Source organism: Oryza sativa, chromosome 1 (genome assembly GCF_034140825.1).
Source record: "Oryza sativa Japonica Group chromosome 1, ASM3414082v1".
NCBI classification, from domain to species: domain Eukaryota; kingdom Viridiplantae; phylum Streptophyta; class Magnoliopsida; order Poales; family Poaceae; genus Oryza; species Oryza sativa.
This window is the reverse complement of record NC_089035.1, coordinates 6,630,779-6,657,976: the sequence shown is the minus strand read 5'-3', so window position 1 is coordinate 6,657,976 and position 27,198 is coordinate 6,630,779. Positions and strand designations below refer to the sequence as shown.

The 27,198-nt window shown below is 43.1% G+C and overlaps 2 protein-coding genes across 2 annotated transcripts; both read left to right on the top strand.

Moving 5' to 3' along the window:
• The first annotated feature begins 2,833 nt into the window (after nucleotides 1-2,833).
• LOC4324651 (uncharacterized) lies at nucleotides 2,834-5,306 on the top strand. The gene is made up of 2 exons (XM_015768384.3): nucleotides 2,834-4,202; nucleotides 4,830-5,306. Exons 1-2 carry the CDS (start codon nucleotides 2,902-2,904, stop codon nucleotides 5,011-5,013), a joined length of 1,485 nt encoding a protein of 494 aa, XP_015623870.1. The 5' UTR covers nucleotides 2,834-2,901; the 3' UTR covers nucleotides 5,014-5,306.
• A 12,232-nt stretch (nucleotides 5,307-17,538) lies between these two features.
• LOC4324650 (jasmonoyl--L-amino acid synthetase GH3.3-like) lies at nucleotides 17,539-23,490 on the top strand. Its single transcript, XM_015766578.3, has 5 exons — nucleotides 17,539-17,631; nucleotides 18,070-18,405; nucleotides 18,502-18,603; nucleotides 18,820-19,622; nucleotides 22,474-23,490. Exons 2-5 carry the CDS (start codon nucleotides 18,092-18,094, stop codon nucleotides 23,028-23,030), a joined length of 1,776 nt encoding a protein of 591 aa, XP_015622064.1. The 5' UTR covers nucleotides 17,539-17,631; nucleotides 18,070-18,091; the 3' UTR covers nucleotides 23,031-23,490.
• The last annotated feature ends 3,708 nt before the right edge of the window (nucleotides 23,491-27,198 follow it).

The window sequence follows — 27,198 nt, the reverse complement described above, 5'->3', positions numbered from 1 at the left end:
CTCGCTCCTGCACCTCCAAGCTGCCCCCCCTCCCCCACGCGTCTTACCATACGTGCTGTTATAACAAATCACCCGCATATTAAGAAAATACTCTATTAAGTAAATCCGTTTCATTTTTTATTTCACCAATAATGTTTCAACAAGTATACTCGTGATGTTTCACTGTATATGGATCAAATGTTGCAGTGAATTGAAACATCCTTTCGCCATTTGCAGTGAATTGAAACGCTCGATTTTTTTGGAAACCGTGATTTGGTTGTGTTTCAGCCTTTTCATACTTCCTCCATTGCACAATGTAAATCATTCTAGCATTTCCTACATTCATATTAATGTTAATATATCTAGATATATATATATATATATATATATATATATATATATATATATATATATATATATATATATATATATATATATATATATATAAATTCATTAATATCAATATGAATGTGAGAAATGCTATAATGACTTACATTGTGAAACGGAGGAAGTAATATTGAAACATTTTTGATCTACTTGATGAAACAATGCCCGATTTTTGTAAAAAAAAAAAAAACGGACGCCCAATTTGTATACGCCTCGAACTATACAACCACCGCTCGACATGGTTTCGTCAATCCAACAACAAACCAATAAACGTTCAAATAAGTCTCACTAAAGGGAAATAATAGTTTACAACTCGATTGGTTTACTGAGTGCTGATGCTTTTTTAATAGTGGATACAAATCTGTCCTATAAATTCCGAAGTGGACCTACACAATTATACTTACAGTATTCCCTCCATCCCAAACTATATAATATACCATATAAAAACATAAACATGTTTATACACGTGTAATATTTCCATTTTTTTTACTAGCTTGGTGGCGTTCTTTCTGTCAGGTTGGAGAGAGTTTCTCAGCTCACGTAAAACGAGAAAGCTTATTAGCACATAGTTAATTAAGTATTAATAATTATAAAATTGAAAAATTGATTGATTTGAATTTTTTAAACAGTTTCTATATAGAGTTTTTCTTTTTTTCAAAACACACACAATTTAACAGTTTGAAAAGCGTGCTAACGAAAAATTAGGAAGTTGAAGTTTGGAAATGAAGAAAAGAACTAAGCTTAAGGAAATGTGGAGCCTTATGGTAGCTATGAACTTGCTTAGGAATAAGTTCATCTAAGGTCCCTTAACTTGTCAACGAATCCGATTTTCGTCCTTTAACCACAAAACCAGATACAACGGATCCCTCAACTATCAAAACCGGTGCAGATTAGGTCCCTTGGTGGTTTTGACGGCGGTTTTGGCTGACGTGGCGCCTATGTGGCTAATTTGACTTAGTCTCGATCTGACGTGGCACTGACGTGGCGCTTACGTGGCAATTCAATCTGAAAAATAATAAACCTCGTGGGACCCACATGTCAGTTTCACACAGAAATTAATAAAAAATGGTGGGGCTCATGTGGGCCCACATGCCAGCCTCCCTCTCCCTTCTCTCTCTTCTTCATCCTCACTCCTCTCTTCTTCCTTTCCCCTTTCCCCTCTCCCCTCTCTCTCTCTCTCTCTTCTTTCCGGGCGGCGGACGGCACGGGTGGACGCCGGAGCAGGCGAGCGAGGCGCGTTGTCCAACGTCGACTACGACCGCCTGCTCGCCCCTGTCAAGGCGTCGCCACGGCCGCTGTCCAGGGAGGGCGAGGAGGAGGAGGGGGACATCGCCATGGTCGCCGCCCAGAGCTTCGTCTCCACGCAGGACTCCGCCTCCGACACCGTGGTCGACTACTCCGGCAACGAGGACGAATTCCACGAGGTACCTGACCCCGACGACGACGTCTCTGACTTCCGGGAGGTATACATCCTCATTTATCAGTCTAACACTAGCACATTCTCTGCTAATTGCCTGTGTTATCAAGCATGTATTGACAATGCTATATGTTAATGCAACATCTCTTGACACATGCTCGCCGGAGGGCCGTTCTACGGCACCGGGATGAACTTGGCGAGGGTGTTTGGCCCAGCGCTCGTCGGCTGGCGCTGGAGGCACCACTGGGTGTACTGGCTCGGTCCCTTCATCGGCGCCGGCCTCGCCGGGCTTCTCTACGAGTACCTCGTCATCCCGTCCACCGACGCCACCCCGCACGGCGGCGCGCACCAGCCGCTGGCACCGGAGGACTACTAGACCCGCTGCTGCCCCGAATCGCCCGTGCCACCGTCGCAGGAGAAGAGATGGGAGAGAGAGTTGAAGAGATGGGAGATGGGGGAAGAGGACAGGAAGAAGAGGGGTGGGAATGATACGCGTGGGCCCCACCATTTTTTATTAATTTCTGTATGAAACTGACAAGTGGGTCCCACGAGGTTTATTATTTTTTCGGGTCAAATTGCCACGTAAGCGCCAGTGCCACGTCATATCGAGACCAAGTAAAATTAGCCATGTAGGCGCCACGTCAGCCAAAACCGCCGTCGAAACCGCCAAGGGACCTAATCTGCACCGGTTTTAATAGTTGAAGGACCCGTTCTATCTGGTTTTGCGGTTGAAGGATAGAAATCCGATTCGTTGACAAGTTAAGGGACCTTAGATGAACTTATTCCACTTGCTTATGAAACCACTACAGTATTTGCAAATTTCACCCAAACACATCGGTCTTTCTAGAGGGAGTCGTTGAGACCTAAAAAAAGGCCCAATTCGCACCCCTTCCAAAGTCCAAAGACACCAAATCTTGCCCTTTCTCGGCCCAACAATCGGCCCAAGGAAACTCCGTTTTCTTTTCAGTTACGGAGTAACAAATCTATTTTGTTGCACTCATTTTTTTTTTTTTGTCTATTCGTCTTCTCCCCTTGCAGGCTTGCAGCGGCATCAGTCTCCGGCTGACGCTGTCGCTAGGGTTCAGCCACCGCCGCCGCCGCCGCCGCGACCGCCGGAGATGAGCGCCGCGGCGAAGGCCGCCGCGCTCGAGGTAGTGCTCGCCGCCAAGTCGTCCCGTATCGCCTCCCTCGAGGCCAGGGTCTCCTTCCTCGAAGCCGAGAACGCGCGCTTGAGGAGGGCCATGGCGGATCGTAGTACAGGTAAGGGAGGCCCAAATCTCCGTCGATCGGAGGAGATGGCGGGAGGGCGTGTGGCGCGTGATGTCATTGAGGTTAGTGATGGCGAGGAGGAGGGGATGGCTGTTGACGTCAGGAAGGGGAGAGGCGCGGAGGAGGGGATGGATGCGGTTGCGACTCCTCGGAAGCGTGCTGCTTTGCGGGTGGTGATCGGCGAGAGCGGGGATGAATACGAGATTGATGACGCCAAGGGGGATGGTGATGGTGATGGAGGCGACCATGGGAGCGTTAGCTGTGGCGACAATGTGGGTCTCGAGGATGATGATGTTACAACCGCGCTGCCCGATAGGAAGCGCGCCGCCGCGCTGGTTGTCACCAGCGATAGTGAAGATGAGGTTGAGAGCCAGGGTGGCCATGGGAGGAGGGGCAAGGATGGTAGTAGGAAGCGTGCTTTGCGTGGCGTCCGAGACAATGGGAATGAGGACAAGGGCGTCACGCGGAGTAGGAAGCGTGCTCTGCGTGGAATCAGTGACAATGAGGACGAAGATGAGGATGAGGATGGTGTCGATGGTGCTCATGTAGTCGTGACAGAGATCGAGAGTAGTGATGATGATATGATTCCCATTCGTGAAGTGGTCAAGAAGATGAGAAAAGAGAGGGCGAGCAAGGGTGGTGGTGGATTCGGTGAGACTAATGGGTCTTCCACACCTGCAACCAGGCGTTCGGCTCGGTTAGCTAAAGGTCAGCCAAAGAGAGCACAGTCTGCGCGTCGGGTGCTCAACTTTGTTGAACCCAAGGATTGTGAAGAGAGTGCGAGTGACTCAGATGAAGATGATGATTTGGATGACTTTATAATAAATGATTCGGATTGTTCAGAAAATTCTGCGAATTCTGCTGAACCAGAAGAATCTGATGCTTCTGCCCCCAGTGAAGGATCCTCTTCAGAACTTGAAGAGTCTGACAATGAGATAGACTATAAAGACGTTATGGCTTGCATAGGCCGTAAAAGGAATGCCAAGGAATGGAAGTATGAGGCAGAGATGCTATCTGCATTTGCTGCACACCCTGAACTTTGCTTGAAAGCTGTTTGTGCTCTCTATCGAAAGCAAACTAAGGATGAACAGGAAGTAAAGGCCACCATTTTGCATAACAAGCAAGGATTTAACCAGATTGATGCCGCAAGGTATGCTTATTGGGTAGTTACTCTCTGTATATGTAATGGGAGTCCCCTCTTCATTCATGTTTAACTTAGTTAGCAGTTTTGCTTATAATTCGCATCTTTTACATTCTGCATTACTTATTTTGTTTTGTCTTGATATCAGCCCTACCACTCAAAATTTGCAAAAAGTAGCGTTCAAAAGACAACTTTTTTTTGTTTCTAGCGATAACTTTCATATGAACCGTTACTGAAGATTAAATAATTTGTATTTAGGTGAGATGACATTTTCTATCAGTGGATTAACATATCTATTGTGGCAGTTCCTGTATTGACCATGTGCACCAACACTGACTACAGTGCTGTAGGTTGGACTGTCAACAATCCAAATGCCAAACTCTAGTTTTATGAATTTACAACTGACCTAGCTTGAGGCTCTATGAACCTGGAAGTTATTAACAACACACACATAACCATGCCTGTTTTCTAAGAGAAAATATTGTATCCGCTCCAGTACTCAAGTTTGGCTATTGACCTCTTTGTAATAAGGTCTTAATTAGGGTATAGCTGAAAGAGGTTTGGTTTGGGTTTATTTAACTTCCATTGTACTTGGAGTCCATATTTCTCAGACTGAAAGTTGTTTTATTTGTATAGGGGATCTTCCATAGCGGAGTTTCTTCTTGATGGTGATACTTTTGGCCCGCTTAAGAAGACTGTCCATGATTTGGAGCAGTACGATCGTTATGCTCTTGAATTCTGTCACAAGCTCGCCGCACGTTACTCAAAACAGTTGTTTTCAATATATCAGAACAAGGAGGACCCCTACTTCCATCCATGACTCTGGTAATGTTAGTTCATTTGGTTGAACTTTTGTTGGTCCTTGTAATATTCTTACTACTGTACCTATCTTACTCTTGTAGTCTCGTGTACATATATATTTCTTCTGGAGAAGTTAGTGCTTGCTAAGATTAAGTTTGCAGATTGCAGCCACCCTATGTTTATATCACTTAGAGGTATTTTGTTAAGTCAAGAGTGTTTCCGTCAGAAGAGAAAGTGTCTGATGAGGTTTGCATTGTTGATACTTGATACCTTGGCTAACTGAATTATATCCTACGGTTATTCCCACCTAAATGAACTTGTTATACTACTTATCATTTTGTGTATTTCCCATATACTAATTCTAAGACACTCAATGTGGCACACATGATTTGCAAAGTAGTTAATTGTTTTCAGCCAAATATGCAAATACTTTACATACCATTCAGAGTTCAGATATCACCAAGGTGTTGCCGTTAACTCCAGTACTCCACCATGTTAATTGATTGCTCAGCTCATCAAAGTAGGATGTGGACTTCTAAAGCTTCCTTCCTTACCAATGGAGGCATAGGCAATTTACTATTTCCTAGATGAACCAGCAGTGTGCTACTGTGTGGGTTGGGCATATCACATTAAGGAATGGTGGAGCTTGAGCTCTGTTGCACAAATGCACAGTAGCTTTGCACGCACATCAAAAAAATAAATGGATGATAAATGAAATATGTCACTAAATTACTTGACTAGGAATTGGCCAGGTCGATACAAATTTTAGGCATATGGACAACGTGATGAATTCTTTTCAGAAAAGATGCGAAACCGTAGATGGTGCCGACAATACAAGTGTGCAAAGCTGATTAATACAGAAAGGTGCATTGCTTATTCTTCCACGCGGTATGGCGTGTATTTATGGTGAATTTGTGATGTTATCTCAAGTAAGTTGATGCCAGTGGCTACTGCTACCCAAGCTACAAGCGTCGCATAGTACCTTGTAGCCTACATTGATAGCAGGTAAAAAAACAGTCTCTTTGTGCTTATTAGGCAGGTTATAAGATAAAAAGCATAAGACCAATGCCCTCTTTGTTTAGACTTGGGCTTTTATGCCAACCTTTTGGCTTTGGTCTTTTAAAACATATAGCTTTTTTTTTTTTTAAAAAAAAGAGTCTTTTAAAACCAATTCAGCCAAATGTATCTTGAGGTAATGTGTGTAGTGATCCCAGCCGACAGGTCGCATGCAGTATCTATCTCTTACTCAGAAAGGAGCTATTTCTAATTGCATTTGGTGGCAAGAAAGCAACATCAAAGACCCAGGCAAAACATTGCAAATTAGCCACATATCTGAAGAATGTGGGGTCCCTGCAGCGCAGGGCCAGCATTTAAACAGGCAGGTATGAAGCATAATCCTATACTAACTTATCAGATGCATAAGGCATTTAGACCCTGTTTAGATGAGACTAAAAACTTTTAAGTCTCTATCACATTGGATGTTTGAACACTAATTATAAATATTAAACATAGACTATTAATAAAACACATCCATAATCTTGGACTAATTCGCGAGTTAATTCATGATTAGCCTATGTGATGCTAAAGTAAACATTATCTAATTATGGATTAATTAGGCTTAAAAAATTTGTCTCGCAAATTAGTTTTTATTTATGTAATTAGTTTTGTAAGTAGTCTATATTTAATACTCTAAATTAGTGTCTAAATACAGAGACTAAAGTTAAGTACTTGGATCCAAACACCACCTTAGTGGCCAGCTCTCCAGTGAAGACCATAGTTAATTAAGCCACTCACAATCAGGCCGATCAATGTATGTGTCAGCTGCAGCAAATCACCAATTAAGTTAACAATTGTTCGGTTTTCCATTGCTCTCAGCTCTTAACAGAAGTCCAGTGCCTGCACTGGCAGCTTGTGGCATACTCCTATGGTTGTGAGCACTTGCTATTATAGTCCTTAATAACAATGATGCTGAATTGCTGACACAAGATTTATGGGCTCTATGGCAGCGAGCCATCGTACTGGCCTGGTGTTTTGTCAGCGCATAATAATGATTAGCATATATTTCATTATCGTATTGATGGAAATGAAAGACTCCGTGGCACCAATAGCAGCTTGCTTGGATGTGCCCTTTCGTTGTACTCCATGTATGTTTCAATATCTATCTATCTATCTATCTATCTATCTATCTATCTATCTATCTATCTATCTATATCTACATCTTTTTTTTCTTTTTTGTGAAATATGATAGATAATAGGAGTTTTAAATAATAGAAAAAAACCTGTGACGAGAGAGAGAGAGAGAGAGAGAGAGAGAGAGAGAGAGAGAGAGAGAGATATGGACCACATTAATCTACATCTAATTTCGTTTGCCCATTTCCTGTCCACCTGCAAACCTGAACTGAATCTTGCATGGTTCGCCACCATGGTGTGATCAGATACTTGTCATTTGCAATTCGGTTGTCCCTAAAAAGATTCAGAAACCTGCCTACCCGCCAGCATCTAGCATTTGCAAAGGATTGCTGCCACTCTCGTTGTGTCAGTATGATGTGGAGCTGAAACTACTATCCGGTTCTGCAAAGGTTTAATCACACATTTGCAGTTTTGCACTGTCCGGCCTTAAACTCTTAACACCTAAGCATCGAGTTTGTTACACGTTGCTTTTCTCTCTCGTTGACAGAATGACAGCTACTCCAGCATTGCAATTAGGAGGCATTACTGTCAGTCCATCAGTAATGGAAAATTTGATGAGCCATCAGTCCATCACCCAGTGATGACTGATGGCTTAGCCTAGTACTCAGCCAATCACTGCATTAACCACCACTTAGCTCAGGAGAAGAAAGATAGCGAGACAGAGTACTATATATTACAGACATCAGGGATCCATTGCCCACGTGAGCAATTTATTATTGGTCATATTTCTCTGAAAAAAAAGAGAAAAGAGTTGGAGAGATGCTTTCATGCCAAAAGTTTCCAACTCTCCATCTAAACATTGAAGAGAAAATGAAATTAAATGGTTGACTTTGTCAGAGCTGGAGCTCCTAGCATGAGAGGAGACTCCTATGCAGGTCACCGTTCTGCACGACACTGACACTGTCCTGCTCACTGCATCTGAAAATTCTGAATCCCTGAATTAACTTCAGATTGACGCCTGGGTTAGTTGGGGTGGCAGGTCAAGCAGGCATGTCCAGCCCCCAGGGTTCAAGATCACATGGCCCTCCATATCCATTTGCAAGCAGAGACGACCTGAAAGCCTGAAACTGATCGACCCAGCTAGGGTCTGCATGGCCTTGCATGTAAACCACTCCCTCTCCGTAAAAAAGTAAAAAATAAAAATAAATTTCTAGGTATGAATCTGGACTGACGGAGGTAGATAGCATACGGATGCATTCAGGGGTGGAGCCACCGCCCGATTACCCTAGACGGTCACTTGGGCTCATCGGCGAAAACTCCATTAAACTGCACGGCTACCCTGGGTGGTCAATTGGGCTCTCCGGCGAAAACTCCATTAAACTTACATGTTGTTAAATGAATTGATGATGAAATTTCTATAACAAATACTAGTTATAGTGAAGTTTGTTGGGGCTCAAATCTTTCCATCTCCATCCCTAGATGCATCCACAGTCACTGCAGCTAGCTAGCTAGCTAGAAATTGCAGGGATTCGTCAGGCCAACCATCCCAACCGTGCTCGTTTTTCATGCTCGTGTTCGTCAGGGAAGTCATGTCGCCGTGATCAGAGCCCTGTGTGTTCTGTTCGCTGCCCCCCTCGTGATCACTGTGTTGGGATCGTCACGTTGTCATCACGGCTAGCTGCAGCTACGAGCGAGAGGGGATCGAATCGGCTCAGGTGTTACACAGCACCATTCAACTAACTAACAGTGGTTCAGACTGTTTGGTCACTGCTGGCTGCTGCTGTTACTTGTGAGTGCAGTGGTTGGCGTGATCAAATCGACGGGCTACATAGGCTCTACATGTAGAGCTTTGGCTAAGCTCAAACTCCGGCATGTAGTGTCCTTTTCGATCTGAAAGAAATGCGCTACCACCTTTTCTTGGAGTGAAATTTGAGTACTATGGTGGTGAATAATGTTTGCGGCGAAGTTGTGGAAGCATGACTCTATGTAAAAACGCTCTGCGTTTGGACATCATGCGGAGATTATGTGTTTGCACCGATTTAGGTGTATGCTATGAAGACGCAGTCGATCGATGGATTCGTGGAAGGATGACTGTATTAGGGGTGAAAATAATCGAAAATGATATCACTTTTATTTATTTTTAGGTATGATCTTGGTATGATTAGGACCTTTTCATATTTATAAATTTAATTATTAAGTGACGACTTAAATATGACACCGAAAGATATTAGAAAAAATAAATTAATATATGACAAACGAAAATGATAGAAAACGATATCGTTTTTATATTATTTTTATTAAAATGATATTGGTGCCATCATACAATGTGAAATTTCCATACAATTTTCATCCGTGCTACATATAAAATGGTTCAATTCTGGATGTCTTTTTTTTTTAACGAATCGGCAAGCGACCAATTTCATTGAATAAAAAAAGGATACAGTATATGGGTCTTTACAAGAAAAAAAAAGGCTCAGGGCCTTGGATGTCCTGTTTACATCGATTAATTTAGGTGTACATGCTAACAAGACGCACTTAGGGTGTACAAATTAAAGGTGGTTGGGTGCGCGTGCGTGTCTGCGTCGTCCGAAAAAATGAATCCAGCATAATTGGCATAGTCCAAGAACCATCTTTTAGTAGGCAGGACAAGCCTATCCAGAGACGTTTCTGTGAGAACCAGGCATGCAAGCAGCAAATTAGTGGAAGACAAGCCAAAAAATTGAACCAAAAAACCATGGTTGGTTGGTTGGTTGCTTGTATCACCATCCTCTACTGAACAGTGGCACTCACTGTCGCAACAAATTGGTCCATGAGCCTTTAACTCTATCTGAACTTTGGTGTCATTTTGTGGCCTCCTGTCTCTGTTGAGCACATAACCTGCTTCAGAGCCTGCAGCTATAACCTAACCCCTCCATTCAGAGGCTGAGAGCTGAAACAGCAGCACAGGTGATGGAATTAAAATGGGTTATTATGCAATGGAATGGATCGAGTTGGTTGGATGTCAAGGCACGCTGTCCCTGTACAAGATCAGGAGAAATAAGGCAGGGAAATCTCTTGTTTTTTCCTTCTGTTTCTTGGACTGGCTCTCTGAAGGGACTTCAGTATGACCTAGACACCTAGTTGAGCATAAAAATATACAAGCTTCAGCTTGACTCTGTTGCTACACCACATTAGACTTTTCTCTTTTCCTTTCCAAATCCCATCACCATCAGGATATCAGGTGTGTGTTAATCTCTCAAAGACTATCAGCTATGTGTTAAAATTTAAAAATGTCCAAGAGCGATGAGTCAGATACTCAGATTAAGACGAGGACCAACTGCAAGTTATCACTCTTCTTCCTTCATTTTTATCGTCCATTTTCAAGAAACAGTATGCAACCTCGATGAGCAAGTGCCATTCTACCGTTCTTACTTCTTAGGTACAGATAATCAATTGTACCTTCAGAGGTGCTGCGTGTTAAGATGAGGTATCAATATTGGATAAATTATAGATGTGATTAGACTTTACCACTGTGTGCCAATCTTGGATATAAACTAAAAGATGTTATCAGACTTGCTAGTTAGTGGTCTTTGCATAGTTGCATGACAGATACCGGCATGAGCATAGAAAATTGTCCCCGTTGACGAGTGTCAGTAGTGGAGCTAGGATCACCGTGGAGCCCAAGCCCACTATCAAGATTCAAGGAGCTCCTATCCTCATGGGTGGATCCAGCATCAAGTTAGCGGGGCTCATTTTTTTTTCTCCTTCAACCCCCCCTACTCTTCTTCCTCTCCCTCTTCTTTCCCTCTCATCTCTCCTATTCTTCATGGGGATCCAGTAAGGTAGAGAGGACTCGAGGCCCTCCCAGCACCCACGCTGGATCCGTCCCAATATCCTCCCAATCCACGGTGATCCTATCAATTCGGAAAAGTTCTAATCCTATAAAGGTCTTTTTGGCCCTCCCGATGAGTTCGACCTTCAGTTTGATGAGAATTATGTTTTTGACATTCCTCAAGTTTCACATTTAGAGAATGAAGCCTTAACTAAGGAATTTTCTGAAAATAAGGATGCTATTTTTCAAATGGAACATAACAAAGCTCTTGGTCCAGATGGATTTCCTGCTGAGTTTTACCAAGTTTTCTGGAATGTCATTAAATTTGACCTTTTAGAACTGTTTAAGGACTTTCATTCTAGGAGTTTGCCTTTATATTCGCTTAACTTTGGTACTATCATTCTTTTGCCTAAGTGTGCTGAGGCTTTGAAGATTCAACAGTATAGACCTATATGCCTACTTAATGGTAGCTTTAAAATTTTTACCAAAGTTGCTACAAATAGAATAATGGATGTCGCTCAAAAGGTAATTAGTCCTACTCAAACAACGTTCATTCCTGGGAGAAATATTATGGAAGGGGTGGTTATTTTACATGAGACTTTACATGAATTACATCGCAAAGATAAAAGTGGTGTAATTTTTAAGATTGATTTTGAGAAAGCTTATGACAAAGTTAAATGGCCTTTTGTACAACAAACTTTAAGAATGAAAGGCTTTTCTCCTAGATGGTGTGAGTGGATAGCATATTTTGTTCAAGGTGGTCATGTTGGTATAAAAGTTAACGATCAAATTGATTGTTTTCAAACTTACAAAGGTTTTAGGCAAGGGGATCCTTTATCTCCTATTCTTTTTAATATAGTAGCTGACATGCTTACTCTATAGATTAAGAGGGCTAAAGAGGCGGGACTCTTGAATGGGGTTATTCCTCATCTTGTTGATGATGGTTTGTCTATCTTGCAATACGCAGATGATACTATCATCTTTTTGGAGCATGACTTGCAACAGGCAAAGAATTTGAAACTGATTTTATCAGTCTTTGAAAAGTTATCTGGCCTAAAAATAAATTTTCACAAGAGTGAATTATTTTGCTTTGGTCAGGCAAAGGAATGTTATGAGCAATATTATGATATTTTTGGTTGTAAGTTAGGTACCTTTCCTTTTAAATACCTTGGAATTTCAATGCATTTTAGGAAGCTTTCTAATAAAGATTGGAAACTTATTGAAGAGAGAATTGAGAAAAAGCTTAGTAGTTGGAAAGGCAAGCATTTATCTGTTGGTGGTAGACTGGTGTTGATTAATTATGTTCTTTCAAGTTTAGCCATGTTTATGATATCTTTTTTTGAGGTGCCGAAATGGGTTCTTCATAAAATTGATTATTATAGATCTCGATTCTTTTGGCAATGGGATGATCATAAGAAAAAAATACAGGCTCTCTAGGTGGGATGTTGTTTGTCAACCCAAGGACCAGGGGGGTCTTGGGAATCATAATTTGGAGATATAACATAAATGTTTTTTAAGTAAATGGTTGTTTAAGTTAATTAATGAGGAAGGGGTTTGGCATGATTTATTGAAGATGAAATATCTTTATAATAAATCTATAACTCAAGTTGACAAGAAATAAGGTGATTCCCATTTTTGGTCTGGTCTTATGAATGTCAAAAGTACTTTCTTAAATATGGGTTCTTGGATTGTCAATAATGGGGAACAAATTAGATTTTGGGAAGATAAATGGATTGGTAACTTGGCTTTTATGGATAAATATCCATCTTTGTATGCAATTGTTCGAAGGAAAACATCTTCTATTGTCACTGTTATGGGATCTGTTCCGCTTAATGTTTCTTTCAGGAGAATTTTAGTTGGTCAGAATCTTGTTTGTTGGCATGAATTATGTGCCTCTATAGTAGATATTCAGTTGAATGATTCGTCTGATAGTTTTAGATAGAATTTCCATCAGAATGGTTTGTTCTCGGTGAGGTCTATGTACCTAGCTTTAATTAATAATAGCTATATCGAGAGAAATAAGTGTATTTGGAAGCTTAAGTTGCCACTTAAGATTAAAATTTTCATGTGGTACTTGTTTAAAGGAGTTGTGTTAACTAAGAATAATTTGGCAATGCATAACTGGAATGGCAGCTTGAGGTGTTATTTTTGTTTGAAGAATGAGTCTATTCTAACATCTCTTTATGGATTGTCATATTGCGAAGTTCCTATGGAGAGCAGTTCAGTTCTCTTTTGGTTTTAATCTTCCAGTTAGCATATCTCATATTTTCAATAGGTGGTTTGTGGGAGTTGATAAGAAAATGAGTAAACTGATACTTGTTGGAGCTTCTGCCATTTATTGGGCAATATGGCTGAGTAGGAATGATATGGTTTTTGACAAATCACCATCATTTTCTTATATGCAGGTCATTTTCAGGGCAACTCATTGGCTCCGGTTTTGGCACAACTACAAAGGTGTGATGAAGATGAAGAGTTTCTGAAAGTTGCATGTAAGTTGGAGACTATGGTTATGCAACCTTTTGGCAATTATGGCTGGAGATTTACAAATAGACTTCAATAATTGCGATCTTCTTACGTTAGGCTGGTTTCTTTGTTTTTCTCTATGGTGTGTTCTATTCATTTAGATTTACACTATGTTCTTGAAAGCTACTACATAATAATTGGCTGTAGCTCTTTTGAGTAAAAGCCGGGATATTATATTTTATTATCTAAAAAAAATCATGTATCTTAAATTTTTATGTTATCCTGATCCTACGTAAAAGGTTCGATACGATCCTACGAGATCGGTACCATATTATATAGATCCTACGTAAGTATTATTTAAAACTAAAGTGGATTGAAAATAATATTGATAACTCTAGTCAAGTTTTAAATGTCAACTAAATTTATAAAAAAGTATTCAACCTTTTAGGTTTTAGTTTTTACGATGTATTACATATCTTATCTAAAAATATGTACTTTACAAAATCTGATAGAATTTCGATCCTACAATCTGATTCTACGGTTCAATATTACCAGCTAAAAAATTCTAAAAAAATGCTACTAAGAAAACAAAAATATCATACCCAGTATATATCCTGATTCTGACCACCTTGCCCACAATCACACCCAAAGCTAAGGAGGTGGCTCTATAGCTGACAAGTGTAACTTATATAAGTTGGATTCAACATGTAACTGTAGTGACTATTGCATTCTAACCATCACAGTTATGGAAAACATGAGCAAGTTGCCAAGTTGGTGGGGGTATGTGTATGCGTCTTTGTTGTTGATACATACGCTGTATGTTGACTGGGCCTTTAGTACCAACCAGAAGTCACTTGGCAAGTTGGTTAATGGTTAAAGAGCAGGAGCTTAATTAGGTCTCCAAATCTTAAAAAAAAAAGAGAGAGAGGATAGAACGCATTAAAAAAATCGCCATGGCTCATTGAGCCCAAACATTCCTCTGTCTCTTTTCACTGCTACCATCAATATTCTACACTAAAAAGCTTTACTACTTGTGTGATCTAGTATATAGTTTGTGCACTAGGAAAACAAACATGGTTGACATGAGATCAATCATGATTCACTAATCATACTGACCAACTGATCACATGGTGTGGTGGATTGAAAATATTTGTCTTGGTTAAAACACACAGTAGATTGCAAAGCTAATTTGTTGGGTATCACCAAACACTAGCTGCGTAATGTGCCTACTCCACTATGGTGAGCCAATGAGCTTAGGTGGTTATCTAATGTCACTGGCCCTAGGCCCACCGGTGGTTAGGACATGTTCCAGCTCTTATTAGTATTATTTACCATTTACATGTATTTTGACCACATCTTTGGATTTCTCTTGATTATCTTTCATTTCTAAAAACAAATTTATTACAACTTGTAACACAAGAACCCGGTTTGGTTGTCGGTGTTAGGACCGTTCATCGCCAGATTTGACTTTCGATCGAACTGGATCAAAACCGTCGGTTTTGCTCCCTCTAGTCAACAATATTTGACGTTGGGAGATCTGAAGATTCTAAACCCAGTTCTTATAATGTCAAATAAAATTGACCTGAGAGAGTAACTTTTTACTCACTTTTTCTTCCGGGGAGGTGCAGAGAGCTAAGCTAACCCCCAAAGTTAAACTCGGTTAGGTCGGTTAATTCCAAACATGTTTCTTTAATTTAACCCATCCATAAACTACTACTCCCTCCATTTCAGGTTATAAAATATTTTAACTTTAGTCAAAGTCAAATTGCTTTAAATTTGACCAAGTTTATAGAAAAAATAGTAATATTTTCGATCTAATATAACTTTATTATAAAAATATATTTAATTATTAATTTAACAAAACTAATTTGGTAATGTAAATATTACTATATTTGTCTATAAATTTAATTAAACTTAAAGCAGTTTAATTTTGACCAAAGTAAAAACATCTTATGACCTCCGATTGAGTATATAGTTAACACTTGACAGGCACAGATATGGCACAGTAAATATCGTCAGTTGACCCTGCAGTCACTGGATTTTTTTGAGTGTGTCGTCGGGTGTAACATCTCGTTTGGCCTTATCCTTGGTTGATTAATTAGCACCCTGTGATGTCGAGATCATCACAACATTGCTGTCCACTAGCTTACGACGGCATCATAAATACCAGCCAATCACGTCTGAATTGAGACCCCCCAATCCATTCCCCATCAACGAACAGAGCATGACAGCAGAAAAGGGATAAGCACCGATATGGATCGATATATCTCGCTTAATTTCCATAGTGCATTAGGCTGCATGAACAAGTGGAAAGAGTAGCCGTGTAAACCCCACATAAGTTAGGTCTTTAGAATTTATCCTGCATGCGTGTTCCTTTTCACCTTCGTTCTGTCCACATAAGTTAAGAAGCTCCTTAACTGCTAAACGGTACAAATTTTTAAAAAAGTTTTCTACATATGAATTTCTTAGAATGCTATTTTGAACAAGTTTTCAACATTTATAATAGTTAATTGATTCCTCTATACCCTTGAATAATCATTATAAATTATTATTGTATTTGGTCATTCAGTCACTCAACATGAACTAACACATCCATGGTTTCCTTAAAAAAACACACATATCCAGTCACGGGCATTTCCCGATGCACCTCCTATTTCTCTTGAAGTGGGCATGACTCGTTAAATCCTTGAAATGGTTAATGGAAGTGGTCTCAGTTAATATCCGTGGTCACTAGTAGTGGGCCCATAACGAGGTCCAACCACGACCACGACCAGCCAAAACCAGGAAGACCACGTGAAATCCCATGGCCGCCCTTCTGGTCAGAGGCTGGTTGGCTCCATGAACCCCTCAACCAAGATATGCGCGAAGGGCGTAAGATGCACCTGGGAGTCTAGTCATCCCATATTAAATGTGTGTCTATCGCAAGTCATTCTATTAAAGTAGTTGATCCAGCGTGCCCATACCAGGTATCATGTCTAACGCAGTTCGAGACGTGAAATAACAGAAGACGTCCGAGAGCAGCAAGCCCGGCAATATGACAAAAGATGAAGTAGACTGGATAGAGTAAGCACATGACACATGCAAAGGGTGGCATTGTTCATGCATTTTTCCCATGTATCATATGTATATATATAAGGATAAAAGACTTTCCGTGGGATTAGAGAGACCAGGGTAAAACACATGACACATTTACACAACCCATGTGCTTGGTTGTAACATCTTCTCATTCCCCACAATACAATCCAACATGAGTATAGCTGTTATCCACAAGAAGAACCAGATTATTTGCGAGACTAGAGTGGTCACAGCTCTTCAACCCCCCACAGCCCCACTACCAAAACCCCAGTTCATCACCAAATAATTCTGCCAACTACAAACCATCGAACAAATGGTAAATCATAAAAACACATTTCTAATGTGGCACACAATTATCATTCCCAGCAGGTAAAACCAACCTGGAGCATTGATCATTTAGAGCGCCCCTTATGATCAGGAAAGGTATTTGCTAGCTCCATCTGTCATTACACGGTGGATTTTCAAAACCATTTACTTCATTCCCATTTTGCACGTATAGACAGTTAATCAAGATCATTTACTCTCCCCTTCCCATTTTAAGTGCAATCGTAAGTTTCCACGCCTAACTTTAATCATCCGTCTTATTTAATTTTTTTTTATAATTATTAATTTTTATTATTATAAGATGATAAAACATGAACATTACTTTATACGTGACTTATGCTTTTTATTTTTTTTAAATTTATTTTTAAATAAGACGAACGGTTAAAATTGTGCACGAAAAATTATACCTGTACTTAAAATGGGACGAAGTGAGTACTTCATTCTCTCTTTTTTTTTTACACGTAAGACGGTAAAATAATCCCAATTTTACTGGAGAATCAGCAGAGCGGAGGACAGCAGCGCAGCACCGAACGGTGCACTGCATCAGCGACTACGGCAACAGCTTTTGTCTCGTCCTCTTTGCCCTCCTCTTCGACTTCGAGAGAAAAACAAAAAAAAAAAAAAGAAGCGTTTTTTCGAGAAAAAGGAAGCGTTTTTTTCTTTAATCTCACAGGAGCTCGCGGATTTTGGCTGCCGCGTGTATAAATGCTCCCGGACGCCTCCTCCCTCCTCCTCCTCCTCGCCGTGCTCCTCACACCGCACCACACCACGTCTCCTCCTCCATTGCTGCGCCGCGCCGGCGACGACGCGACGACGGTCACGACGCGCTGAGAGGTCAGGCCGGCGTGCCTTTGTCTGTTCCGCCGTCGTCTCTTGCTCTGTTCTTGGGCTGCCCGTGATCTCTCTCTCTCTCTCTCTCTGTTCTTCTCTCTGAATTCTTTGTGATTGGTTTTGTGTCTCCTCTGCCTCTCCCTGTGCTCCGAACAATCTCCTGAAAATTAATCTCAGCGCTAGCTGTTGCTGTTAATCTCGCTGCTGCTGTTGTTGTTGTTTTTTTTTCTTTTTTGGCTTCAGTTCACGGGCTGTTTTCTGGTGTCCTGTTCCTCTTTCTCTTCTTCTTCTTCTTCTTCCCTTTGCCGCTCTTCGGTGTACTTTGTTTCTCCCCCCAAGAAAAAAAAACAAAAAAAAGTTTGTTTCGTTCTTGTATTTGTCTCCATTACTGCCGCTTCTGAATTCAATTTTGTTTTTGTTTTATGTTGGTCGATCGTGCAGGTTTGTTGGTGGTGGCGGCGAGATGTTGGAGAAGAAGGCGACGAGGAGTACTAGGGTGGATGGGGTGAGCGGCGAGGCGGTGATCGAGGAGTTCGAGCGGGTGACGCGCGACGCGGCCAATGTGCAGCGGGAGACGCTGCGGCGGATCCTCGCCGAGAACGGCGGCGTCGAGTACCTCCGGGGGCTGGGCCTCGCCGGCGCCACCGACCCGGCCACCTTCCGCGCGCGCGTCCCGCTCGCCACCCACGCCGACCTCGAGCCCTACATTGACCGCATCGCCGACGGCGACGCCTCCCCCGTCCTCACCGCCAAGCCCGCCACCTCCATCTCCCTCAGGTCAGTGTCCCCGCCCGCCGCCGCTTGCTGCTCTTTGACCTCGATCGAGAACGTCGCTGACCATGGCGGGGATCACCTCACCGCCGGTGCATGCAGCTCCGGCACGACGCAGGGGAAGCGCAAGTACCTGCTATTCAACGAGGAGCTCGTCAAGTCCACGATGCAGATATACCGGATCTCCTACGCGTTCCGGAACAGGTACGCCATCGCCGCCGGCGAGCTCGATCGCTGTCTCTTTCGCCATCCTCCCCGGCGTCGCTGTCCGCCATGGACAGCCTGCCTCTCTCTCTCTCTCTCTCCCTTTTTCTTTCATACGTACGACACGTACTAACAACACAGTGCTCGATCTCGATCGATCGATCAGTGACAGTGAGGTCTCAATTCTTGGAAATTAATGGCGGTGAAATTGATCAGGGAGTTTCCGGTGGAGAACGGGAAGGCGCTGCAGTTCATCTACAGCAGCAGGGAGACGAGGACGAAGGGGGGGCTTACGGCGACGACGGCGACGACGAACGTGTACCGGAGCGAGGAGTTCAAGGCGACGATGAGGGACATCCAGTCGCAGTGCTGCAGCCCCGACGAGGTGATCTTCGGCCCGGACTTCGCGCAGTCGCTCTACTGCCACCTCCTCGCCGGCCTCCTCGCCGCCGGCGACGTGCAGATCGTGTCCGCCACCTTCGCCCACAGCGTCGTCCTCGCGTTCCAGACGTTCGAGCGCGCCTGGGAGGACCTCTGCGCCGACATCCGCCGCGGCGAGGTGTCGCCGTCGCGGGTCACCTCGCCGGCCGTCCGCCGCGCCATGGCGGCGCTCCTCGCCGCGCCCAACCCGGGCCTCGCCGACGAGGTCGCCCGCAAGTGCGCCGCCCTGAGCAACTGGTACGGCGTCATCCCGGCGCTGTGGCCCAACGCCAGGTACGTGTACGGCATCATGACGGGGTCCATGGAGCACTACGTCAAGAAGCTCCGCCACTACGCCGGCGGCCTGCCGCTCGTCGCCGCCGAGTACGGCGCCTCCGAGGGGTGGGTCGGCGCCAACGTCGAGCCCGGGACGCCGCCGGAGCGCGCCACCTTCACCGTGCTCCCCGACATCGCCTACTTCGAGTTCATCCCCCTCAAGCCCGTCGCCGGCGACGGCGGCTACGCCGAGGCGGAGCCCGTCGGCCTCACGGAGGTCGCCGCCGGCGAGCTCTACGAGGTCGTCATGACCACCTTCGCAGGTAACACACGTTCGTCCTCATCATGCATGACGTTGGTTGCTTATTACTACTTGCAGTCCAAAAAATGGATGAATATCTGTCGCTTTTGCATATCTGTTCATGAAACCAGTCGAAATTTGGTCACTTGCACATTTGCAGCTACTGGCCATATAATGTTTGCCCAAAAATAATTGTCCTTCTTTTTATGACACTACAAACATTAGCATTTTTGGGACCACATGTGTACCGAACATGTTTGGGAAAATCCTAGGGTGGCAATTTGTTTTTTTGGTAAATATTGCAACAGATATGCATGAAACGAGGACTAAGAATGGTTTTATTAATTATCCGAGTAAATATAAGCAACAATGGAGCAGTTCCATTTGCTTTGCAGTATAAATTAAAAAGGCAAAAAAAATAAATCAGTGACAGATCAAAGTTGTTCTGTACAAATGCTAGAAACAACTAAAAGTTGTATACAATTTCTTCAGATAAACAGCTTTACATTCTGTAGACAGAGACATGCTTCACCACATCATTTAGTGTAATATAATTAGCTTATGACAGTTTACCTGCACCTGTTGCATGCCCGTTGCTTTCTTATCCGTAACTGGAGAGGCAGGTTTGCAAACACACAGTCATTAGCAGCCTCTGCTTTGTCCTGACAGCAATGCATATCGGTGGTCACAGTGACAGCACAGAGAACTTTCGCCTCATTGCTTTTTTTCCCCTTTGTTGACTTGTTTTTTCCCCTTTGTTGACTTGAGCTCTGACAGTCTGATTGTCCAAAGGTGGGGCATTGACTTCATTTGGCCTTCCAAACCCTTGGGCTAAATGGTCACTCTGGTCTTGAAAACTTGGATCTTTTTTTATTTTTTGTTGTCAAAGAATTGTATTGTAGATGTGCCTTTCTGTTTGGTAGATTTAAAGGACCATGACCAATGGGAAAACTTCAGGAGATCTGAAGTTGCCATTGCCTTTTCTGTTTGGTTGTCTGTAGATTAGTTTTAGACTTTTAGTCTTTGGTTCGGAAGATGATTAGGTCATCAAACAACTATTAAAGATAAGATTTTGACCCTGGCTCAGGCACTGGTTGGTTGAGGACTTTTGAGTTGCTTGGAGACAAGGGTATGAACATACCTTGGAGATGTAGGGATTTGGATGAATTAATTAATTAACCCAAGTGGCCCTTCACTTGCATAATTTTCTCAAACATATTATGTGTGTGCACACCTGACTGAAGATCAATGAAAACTAGCCAATGGAATGGACAAAACATTGAAAAAAAGAAGCTAATTTGCTATGATAGGTTAATTCTTTTATACATGTAGATCAATAATTGCTGTGTTGCTTTCACAAGGTAACTTGTACTGAACACTTATCTGAAACTTACAGAGTTACTCCTACACCATCAGCCTTAGTTCCGACTCTGTTGAATGCTTCAAATCAAGTCCAAGGACGACTCATTCAATTCATCCTGATAAAACAAAACATCTTAATTATTCATATGACTTTGAGAACTAATAGTACTTGTACGACTCCTACCACCTCTTCTAGTAGCTTTAATTTACAAATGGGAGCAATGATGATAGTTGTAGACCATGGATCAGGTGTGAAACTGACAGACCAAAATTAAACAATCCCTTCGAAACAGAAAAAGACCTCCTAATGACGATCTGTCCTATGACCTTTGGTACGTTTGCTCTTGTCTCTTATCAGCAGCTCGGAATCCGTACTCAACTCTCCCCAGCCTTAACCGTAGTTAACCTTGACCATTAGCCAAGTCTCATGCATTCACATCCAAATGCAACAGCTGCAACTATCAAACGAACGAATGAACAAACAAACAAACACTAACACTGGCCAGGCCATCTCTTTCTGGTAGTACATTCCAGTATCTGAATATTCAGGCTTAATTTTCTTACCTCTTCACCAACAAGGTAATTGATCAGCTCAGCGTTTTCACCCCATTAATTTTTCATTATTCAAATTGATAGCTTATTAGCTAGGGTTTGTCGTCGCGTTTAGACTCATGACTTCCATGGATGGCTGTATGGGCGCCACAAACGAAAGAGGAGACGACGACGAAGAATTCTTCTGTGGTCATGTCAGGTAATCGGATAAGAATCGGTGACAGGCTACCCGGCACAGCCCAAGTGGGAAGCAGGTACATATGCAAGAACATGTACAAGCTCAGCTCAGCTACCTAGCTAGAGCAGAGATGGGGGCCAATCTATTATGTCTAGTATACTTTTCTTCTTCCTTGGCATGATTGATTTAATTATGTTTATATATATGCATGCTACCCTACGTACCATCTTAATCATATGATGTTTGAAGCTTAGCTACCTTAATTTGTCCCTGTTTACGTACTTTGTTGAGTGTATCCTTGATCTGTTCAGGATTATTCAGGAATCTGAACAAATAATAATGATGTCTTAATCTGTGAAAGTTGGTCTTAAACTCTTAATTAGCGAATGCAATGGTACGCATTATTGGATTATTCATGATATGATTTTAAGTGGATTCTCGGTTAAGATTATACTCCCTTCAGTCAGAAACATTTTGATGTTTTGGGAGTACTAGAATTAGTACTCTGAACTTCAAGTATTATTGACTAGAGGGAGTATGCATAATTAACACGCACACAACCTCTTTGAAAGGGGAATGCTGGAATACTATAGGACGGTATCTCGTTCGGAAGGGATGATACCCTATCAAATGATACGTACCAGGTATCAGATGAAACCTTTAAGGTATCATTATGTTCGAACGGAATACCGTCCTGTAGCGCATTTCATCGATGATATCACCGAGGAACGTCTTTTTTACCATAGTTCTGACATTTTTGTATGTATGTATGTATATGCAGGGCTTTACCGGTATCGGCTGGGGGACGTGGTGAAGGTGGCAGGGTTCTACAACGCGACGCCCAAGCTCAAGTTCGTGTGCAGGAGGAACCTGATGCTGTCGATCAACATCGACAAGAACAGCGAGCAGGACCTGCAGCTGGCGGTGGACGCGGCGGCGAGGGCGGTGCTCGCCGGCGAGAAGCTGGAGGTGGTGGACTACACCAGCCACGCCGACGTGTCGTCGGACCCGGGCCACTACGTCGTCTTCCTGGAGCTCAACGCCGCCGACCCCGCCGCCGTCGACGGCGACGTGATGCAGGCCTGCTGCGACGAGCTGGACAGGGCGTTCGCCGACGCCGGCTACGTCGGGTCGAGGAAGTCCGGCGCCATCGCCCCGCTCGAGCTCCGCGTGCTGCAGCGTGGAACCTTCCAGAAGGTTCTCCGCCACTACCTCTCCCTCGGCGCCCCCGTCAGCCAGTTCAAGTCCCCCCGCTGCGTCTCCCGCTCCAACTCCGGCGTCCTCCAGATCCTCGCCGGCTGCACCGTCAACGTCTTCTTCAGCTCCGCCTACGACTGATCATCCAATCAAATTAACTATCGATCGACGATCGATCGACAGTAGTAGTTCATGCAGAAGGGGATCGAATTGCAAACCAAAGACGCAAAGTGTGATTGATGATGATGAACTGGGCATGCAATGTGCAAGCTAGCTGTAGTGACAGAGATGAGGTTGTAGCTAGAGCATGCAAGATGCAGTGGTCACCATGTTTCGCCAGAAAGGGGATAAGGAATTAATTCAGCATCAGATTACTGCCGTAGCCTGTAGTAATCTGCATGCAGAATTTGCAGGTGCCGAGTGAATTAATTAGGATTGGTACGTAGTGTTGCACCTGTGACCAGTTGAGTTGATCAAGTGGCCACCGGCCAAAAGTATGTGTCATATAGTATTAGTGTTTACCTATCTACCATGAATGCATGTGGCCTCCTGTTGATGATGTCCCAGCATCAAATAAACCCTTGGCTGATAATGTCTGCAAGTTAGCTGCGTCTGCGTGCATGTGCTGTGTGTTTCTTTTGTACATGTACTATAGTAATAGCCCAGTGGTTGCAGCGTTATGTTAGGAGCGAGTTTTCTAGGTTCTAGAGGTACGATTTTTCTAGCCTAGTGAATAGCATCTATCAATTTTTTAGATTCAATTCCCCTTAGGAGCAATTTTTCAAGGTTAGTTTTATTAAAAAAATTAAACGCTTGCTAATTAAGAAACGATGTATGGACACACAGACTCCTTATAGTAAAAAAAATGACTTATAATAAACAAACCCTCGTGTATATAGAGAGAGACCTCAAAGCATGGGTCAGTCTCTAAACCATATATAAGAGACGGATCACGTGTTAAGGGGTTAGGATTCGTGTTTTTTCTCGACTGGTTTTGGCTAAGATTCTTCTGCTCCTTCTCCCGCTGGACGAGTTCTTGTTTGTATACTATGGCTGTGTTCTTACCCCAACCCATCTCCCTTGTTTTCCACGCGCACGTTTTTCAAACTGCTAAACAGTGTGTTTTTTGTAAAAAGTTTTTATACGAAAGTTGCTTAAAAAACATATTGATCTATTTTTGAAAAAAAATAGCTAATATTTAATTAATCATGCGCTAATGAATCGTTCTGTTTTTCGTGAACACTGTTCCAGATGAGAACCAGAACCAGCGAACACACCCTATATATACATACGGCCTGTTCGGTTGCAGGGTATAGCAGCTACAACACAATGCTGCTGCCACAGTTGCTTATACAAAGCACTGTTCCGTGCGGCTGCATCGCAGCCGTATGAGCAGGGGCGGATCTACCCATTAGGTAGAGTGGGTCGATCGACTCAACTACGATTCGTATCGCCCCACACCCTCCAGACCTCCTTACCTTCTTATAGTTGTCATGGGCCATTAATATTAGGTATAACAAGGTGTGAACACCCAGCAAATTGAGGCAATTATGCGAATGAACTATTAATACAATATGTGTTGTATTCGATTGCTCTTATCGAGTGAACATCTCTGTTCTCCGCCCCATCTATATTTTAAAGCTGCGTCCGCCACTGCGTATGAGTGCAGCGGAACATGCCCATATATCGTGAGATTTCGGTGAGAATATACATATGGTTTTGTCTGGGATTTGTGTTTGGCAATTTGCTGCATGTCTGCAACTGCATGCAGAGGAGGGCCGGGGGGGGGGGGGGGAGGGCTCAGGAGAGGGGGGGCGGCGGAAGAGACAAGTCCCGGACATCTTTTCTGCTGGCGGTTGGGAGAACACTCTGCATCCCCGTGCACATGGCTGCAGGCCAGTACAGCAGCAAAAAATGGGGGATAATTGCAGGGCCCAGAGAGCCCAGAATTGCATAGGTGCAGTATGCAGCACCAAAGTACACACCATTTTGGTCTGATTTGATCGCCAACATATGTAGTGTGGGCCGAGGGCGCCATCTGGCATCATGGTGGTGATAATGTGAGATGTTCTCATCATATTAGATCTTTAGTTTCTGTGACCCACTACCAGCAGTGTTACGATCAGCCACAGGACAGGAAATGTGCTACAGTACTCAGTCCCTCGCCATGCATGCGCCATCCGATCTTCTCATGCCACTTCCATCCGCCCGTCCACGTCCATTCTCTCTACCCATCCCGTCGCCCTAACCCCCCCGACTCGCGATCTCCGCCGTCACTCATTCCAGTTGAGGAGAGAGAGATCGAGAACCCTCTGCCTCCCAAAGGCGCCTGACGCCGGCAACCGACCACCGCCTTTTCTTCCCTTCCTCCTCTCGATCTCCCTCTTGCCACCCATACGCCGCCACCTCTTGCCTTCCGAGGTGCTCCATCCAGCAGGACAGCGAGGAGGTTGATCCAGTGAAGCAGAGCTTGATTTGGTGAGTCAGCCGATGGTGAGGTGGCCGATCCGGTCCACAACTGTTTGATCTGGTGAGTCGGCCGCTTCCTCGCCGGCGTCGACATCCCCAGCTCCTGCTCCGCCGCATGCAAACCCTAGCTAGGGTTTCGATCTCCCTCTCCCCGACGCGCCCACTGTTCGCTGAGTCCCTCTCTCTCTCTCTCTATCTCTCTCACTCTCTCTCTTCCCCCTTCTGCTTCGTGGTTTGCATCTAGAATTAGCGAAGCTTGAGAGAGAGAGAGAATCATGGAGTTGAGACATAATCCAGTGCCATGGAGTTCTATCTTCACTGTGAGGTTCTTGTGGCGGTGGCTGGTCGCTCCTTCCTGGCTATTGGCGGCAGCCGGCGAGGGTGGACTAGTTGACTTCGCTAGGGTTACCAGACAACAGTAAATGTTCTTTGCCTCTCTCTGCATATCTTCTTACCATGGTTACACTTTTTCTTGCCTCCTCATCCCTTTATGTTCTGCTCTGTACCATTGATATACTCTGTTATATGCTTCCCTGTCCGATAGAGCCATACAGAGAGAGCTTTTTTTTTGAAGATTTATTCTCATTGCAGGGAAGACGAATTACATAACATGATGCTGCTAGATTGACTGGCTAATATTTGTTGTCTAGAAATTTATCTTTCATCTCTTTTCAGATTCCCTCCTTTGCCCCCTGCAATTCCCCCTATTTTGCTATGCACGGTGCATATCATGTGACAAACTATTGTTGCTGCGCAGCTTCTTTGTTCATTATTGCTTCTATTGTTTTACTTTTGCTACTTTATTACCATATTAGTTAATTAACCTTGACTGAATGTGAGTATTTGGGTGTTGTTTTGTAGCTTCAGTTATGGGGGGAAACTGAATGCCTACCAACCAGATTATCTTATGTAGAGGATTGCATATTCGTAATACATGGTTTGTCATGGCCTGCCTTGAGTTTCTTATCTTTTTTCTCAAAGCTTTTTACCCTTTTGTTGTCTTAACTGATCTATGATATGGGGTCCTGTTTTCAGCTCCATACCATTTTTTTCTAACATTTATTCTCATTGTAGAGAAGATGGATTACATAACATGATGATGCTAAATGTTGTGCAAGAAATTGTATTGGATTCCTTGCAAGGTTTTTGCTCCTCTATTCCTCTCTATTTTGTTGTGCACGACGCATCACAAGTATGCCACTTTATACACTGTGTACACCTACCATGTAGATTAATTTTTGCCTCTTCATGTAAGTTTGTGCTGTGGTGTAGTAAAAGAAACAATTGGTCCTGCTGTATTTTGGGTGTGCTATATTGACGGATTAAAGAGAAGAGCTATGACTCGATATTCAGTGACAACTTCTCAGTCTTCAACTCAGTTTCTCCCCAAACAAAGTATTGTAGCCACTGCCTAATTATGAACAATTGTTGGATAAGTATATTATTTGCTTATGTTAAGACATGTTTTCATATGCTAAGCTTCTGGCCCATTGATGCCTAGAGCACACCATAAAAATTCCTGCAGCATGAATTAGGCAAGCAAAAGGTATATGAATAACGAGATGTTGCATTTGTTAGTGAAGAGATTTATCAGTTTTATGTCAAAATCCTCTCTTTTAGTGCCTACCTACCATTTCTAACTTACCTAGGTTATTGGCTACATAAGATATATGTCATATATACATATGTCAACTCCATCAGAGTTATCTTCATGTGTTCTTATATTCCAAATGCATATGTTGTTGATGTGCTCTTCAATTTCCATGCAAAGTATCCTATCATAACATTGACAATTATAGACCCTTTTTTGTGGGTGATGCATACAATTATTGTTCACTAG

What these genes read in the sequence shown, in the direction of transcription:
- LOC4324651 (XM_015768384.3), top strand. Translation starts at nt 2,902, where the DNA reads ATGAGCGCCGCGGCGAAGGCCGCCGCGCTCGAGGTAGTGCTCGCCGCC. An exon ending in AACCAGATTGATGCCGCAAG is followed by an intron (nt 4,203 to 4,829) that starts GTATGCTTATTG and finishes TTATTTGTATAG; the next exon opens with GGGATCTTCCATAGCGGAGT.
- LOC4324650 (XM_015766578.3), top strand. Translation starts at nt 18,092, where the DNA reads ATGTTGGAGAAGAAGGCGACGAGGAGTACTAGGGTGGATGGGGTGAGC. An exon ending in GCCACCTCCATCTCCCTCAG is followed by an intron (nt 18,406 to 18,501) that starts GTCAGTGTCCCC and finishes CGGTGCATGCAG; the next exon opens with CTCCGGCACGACGCAGGGGA. An exon ending in TCCTACGCGTTCCGGAACAG is followed by an intron (nt 18,604 to 18,819) that starts GTACGCCATCGC and finishes GAAATTGATCAG; the next exon opens with GGAGTTTCCGGTGGAGAACG.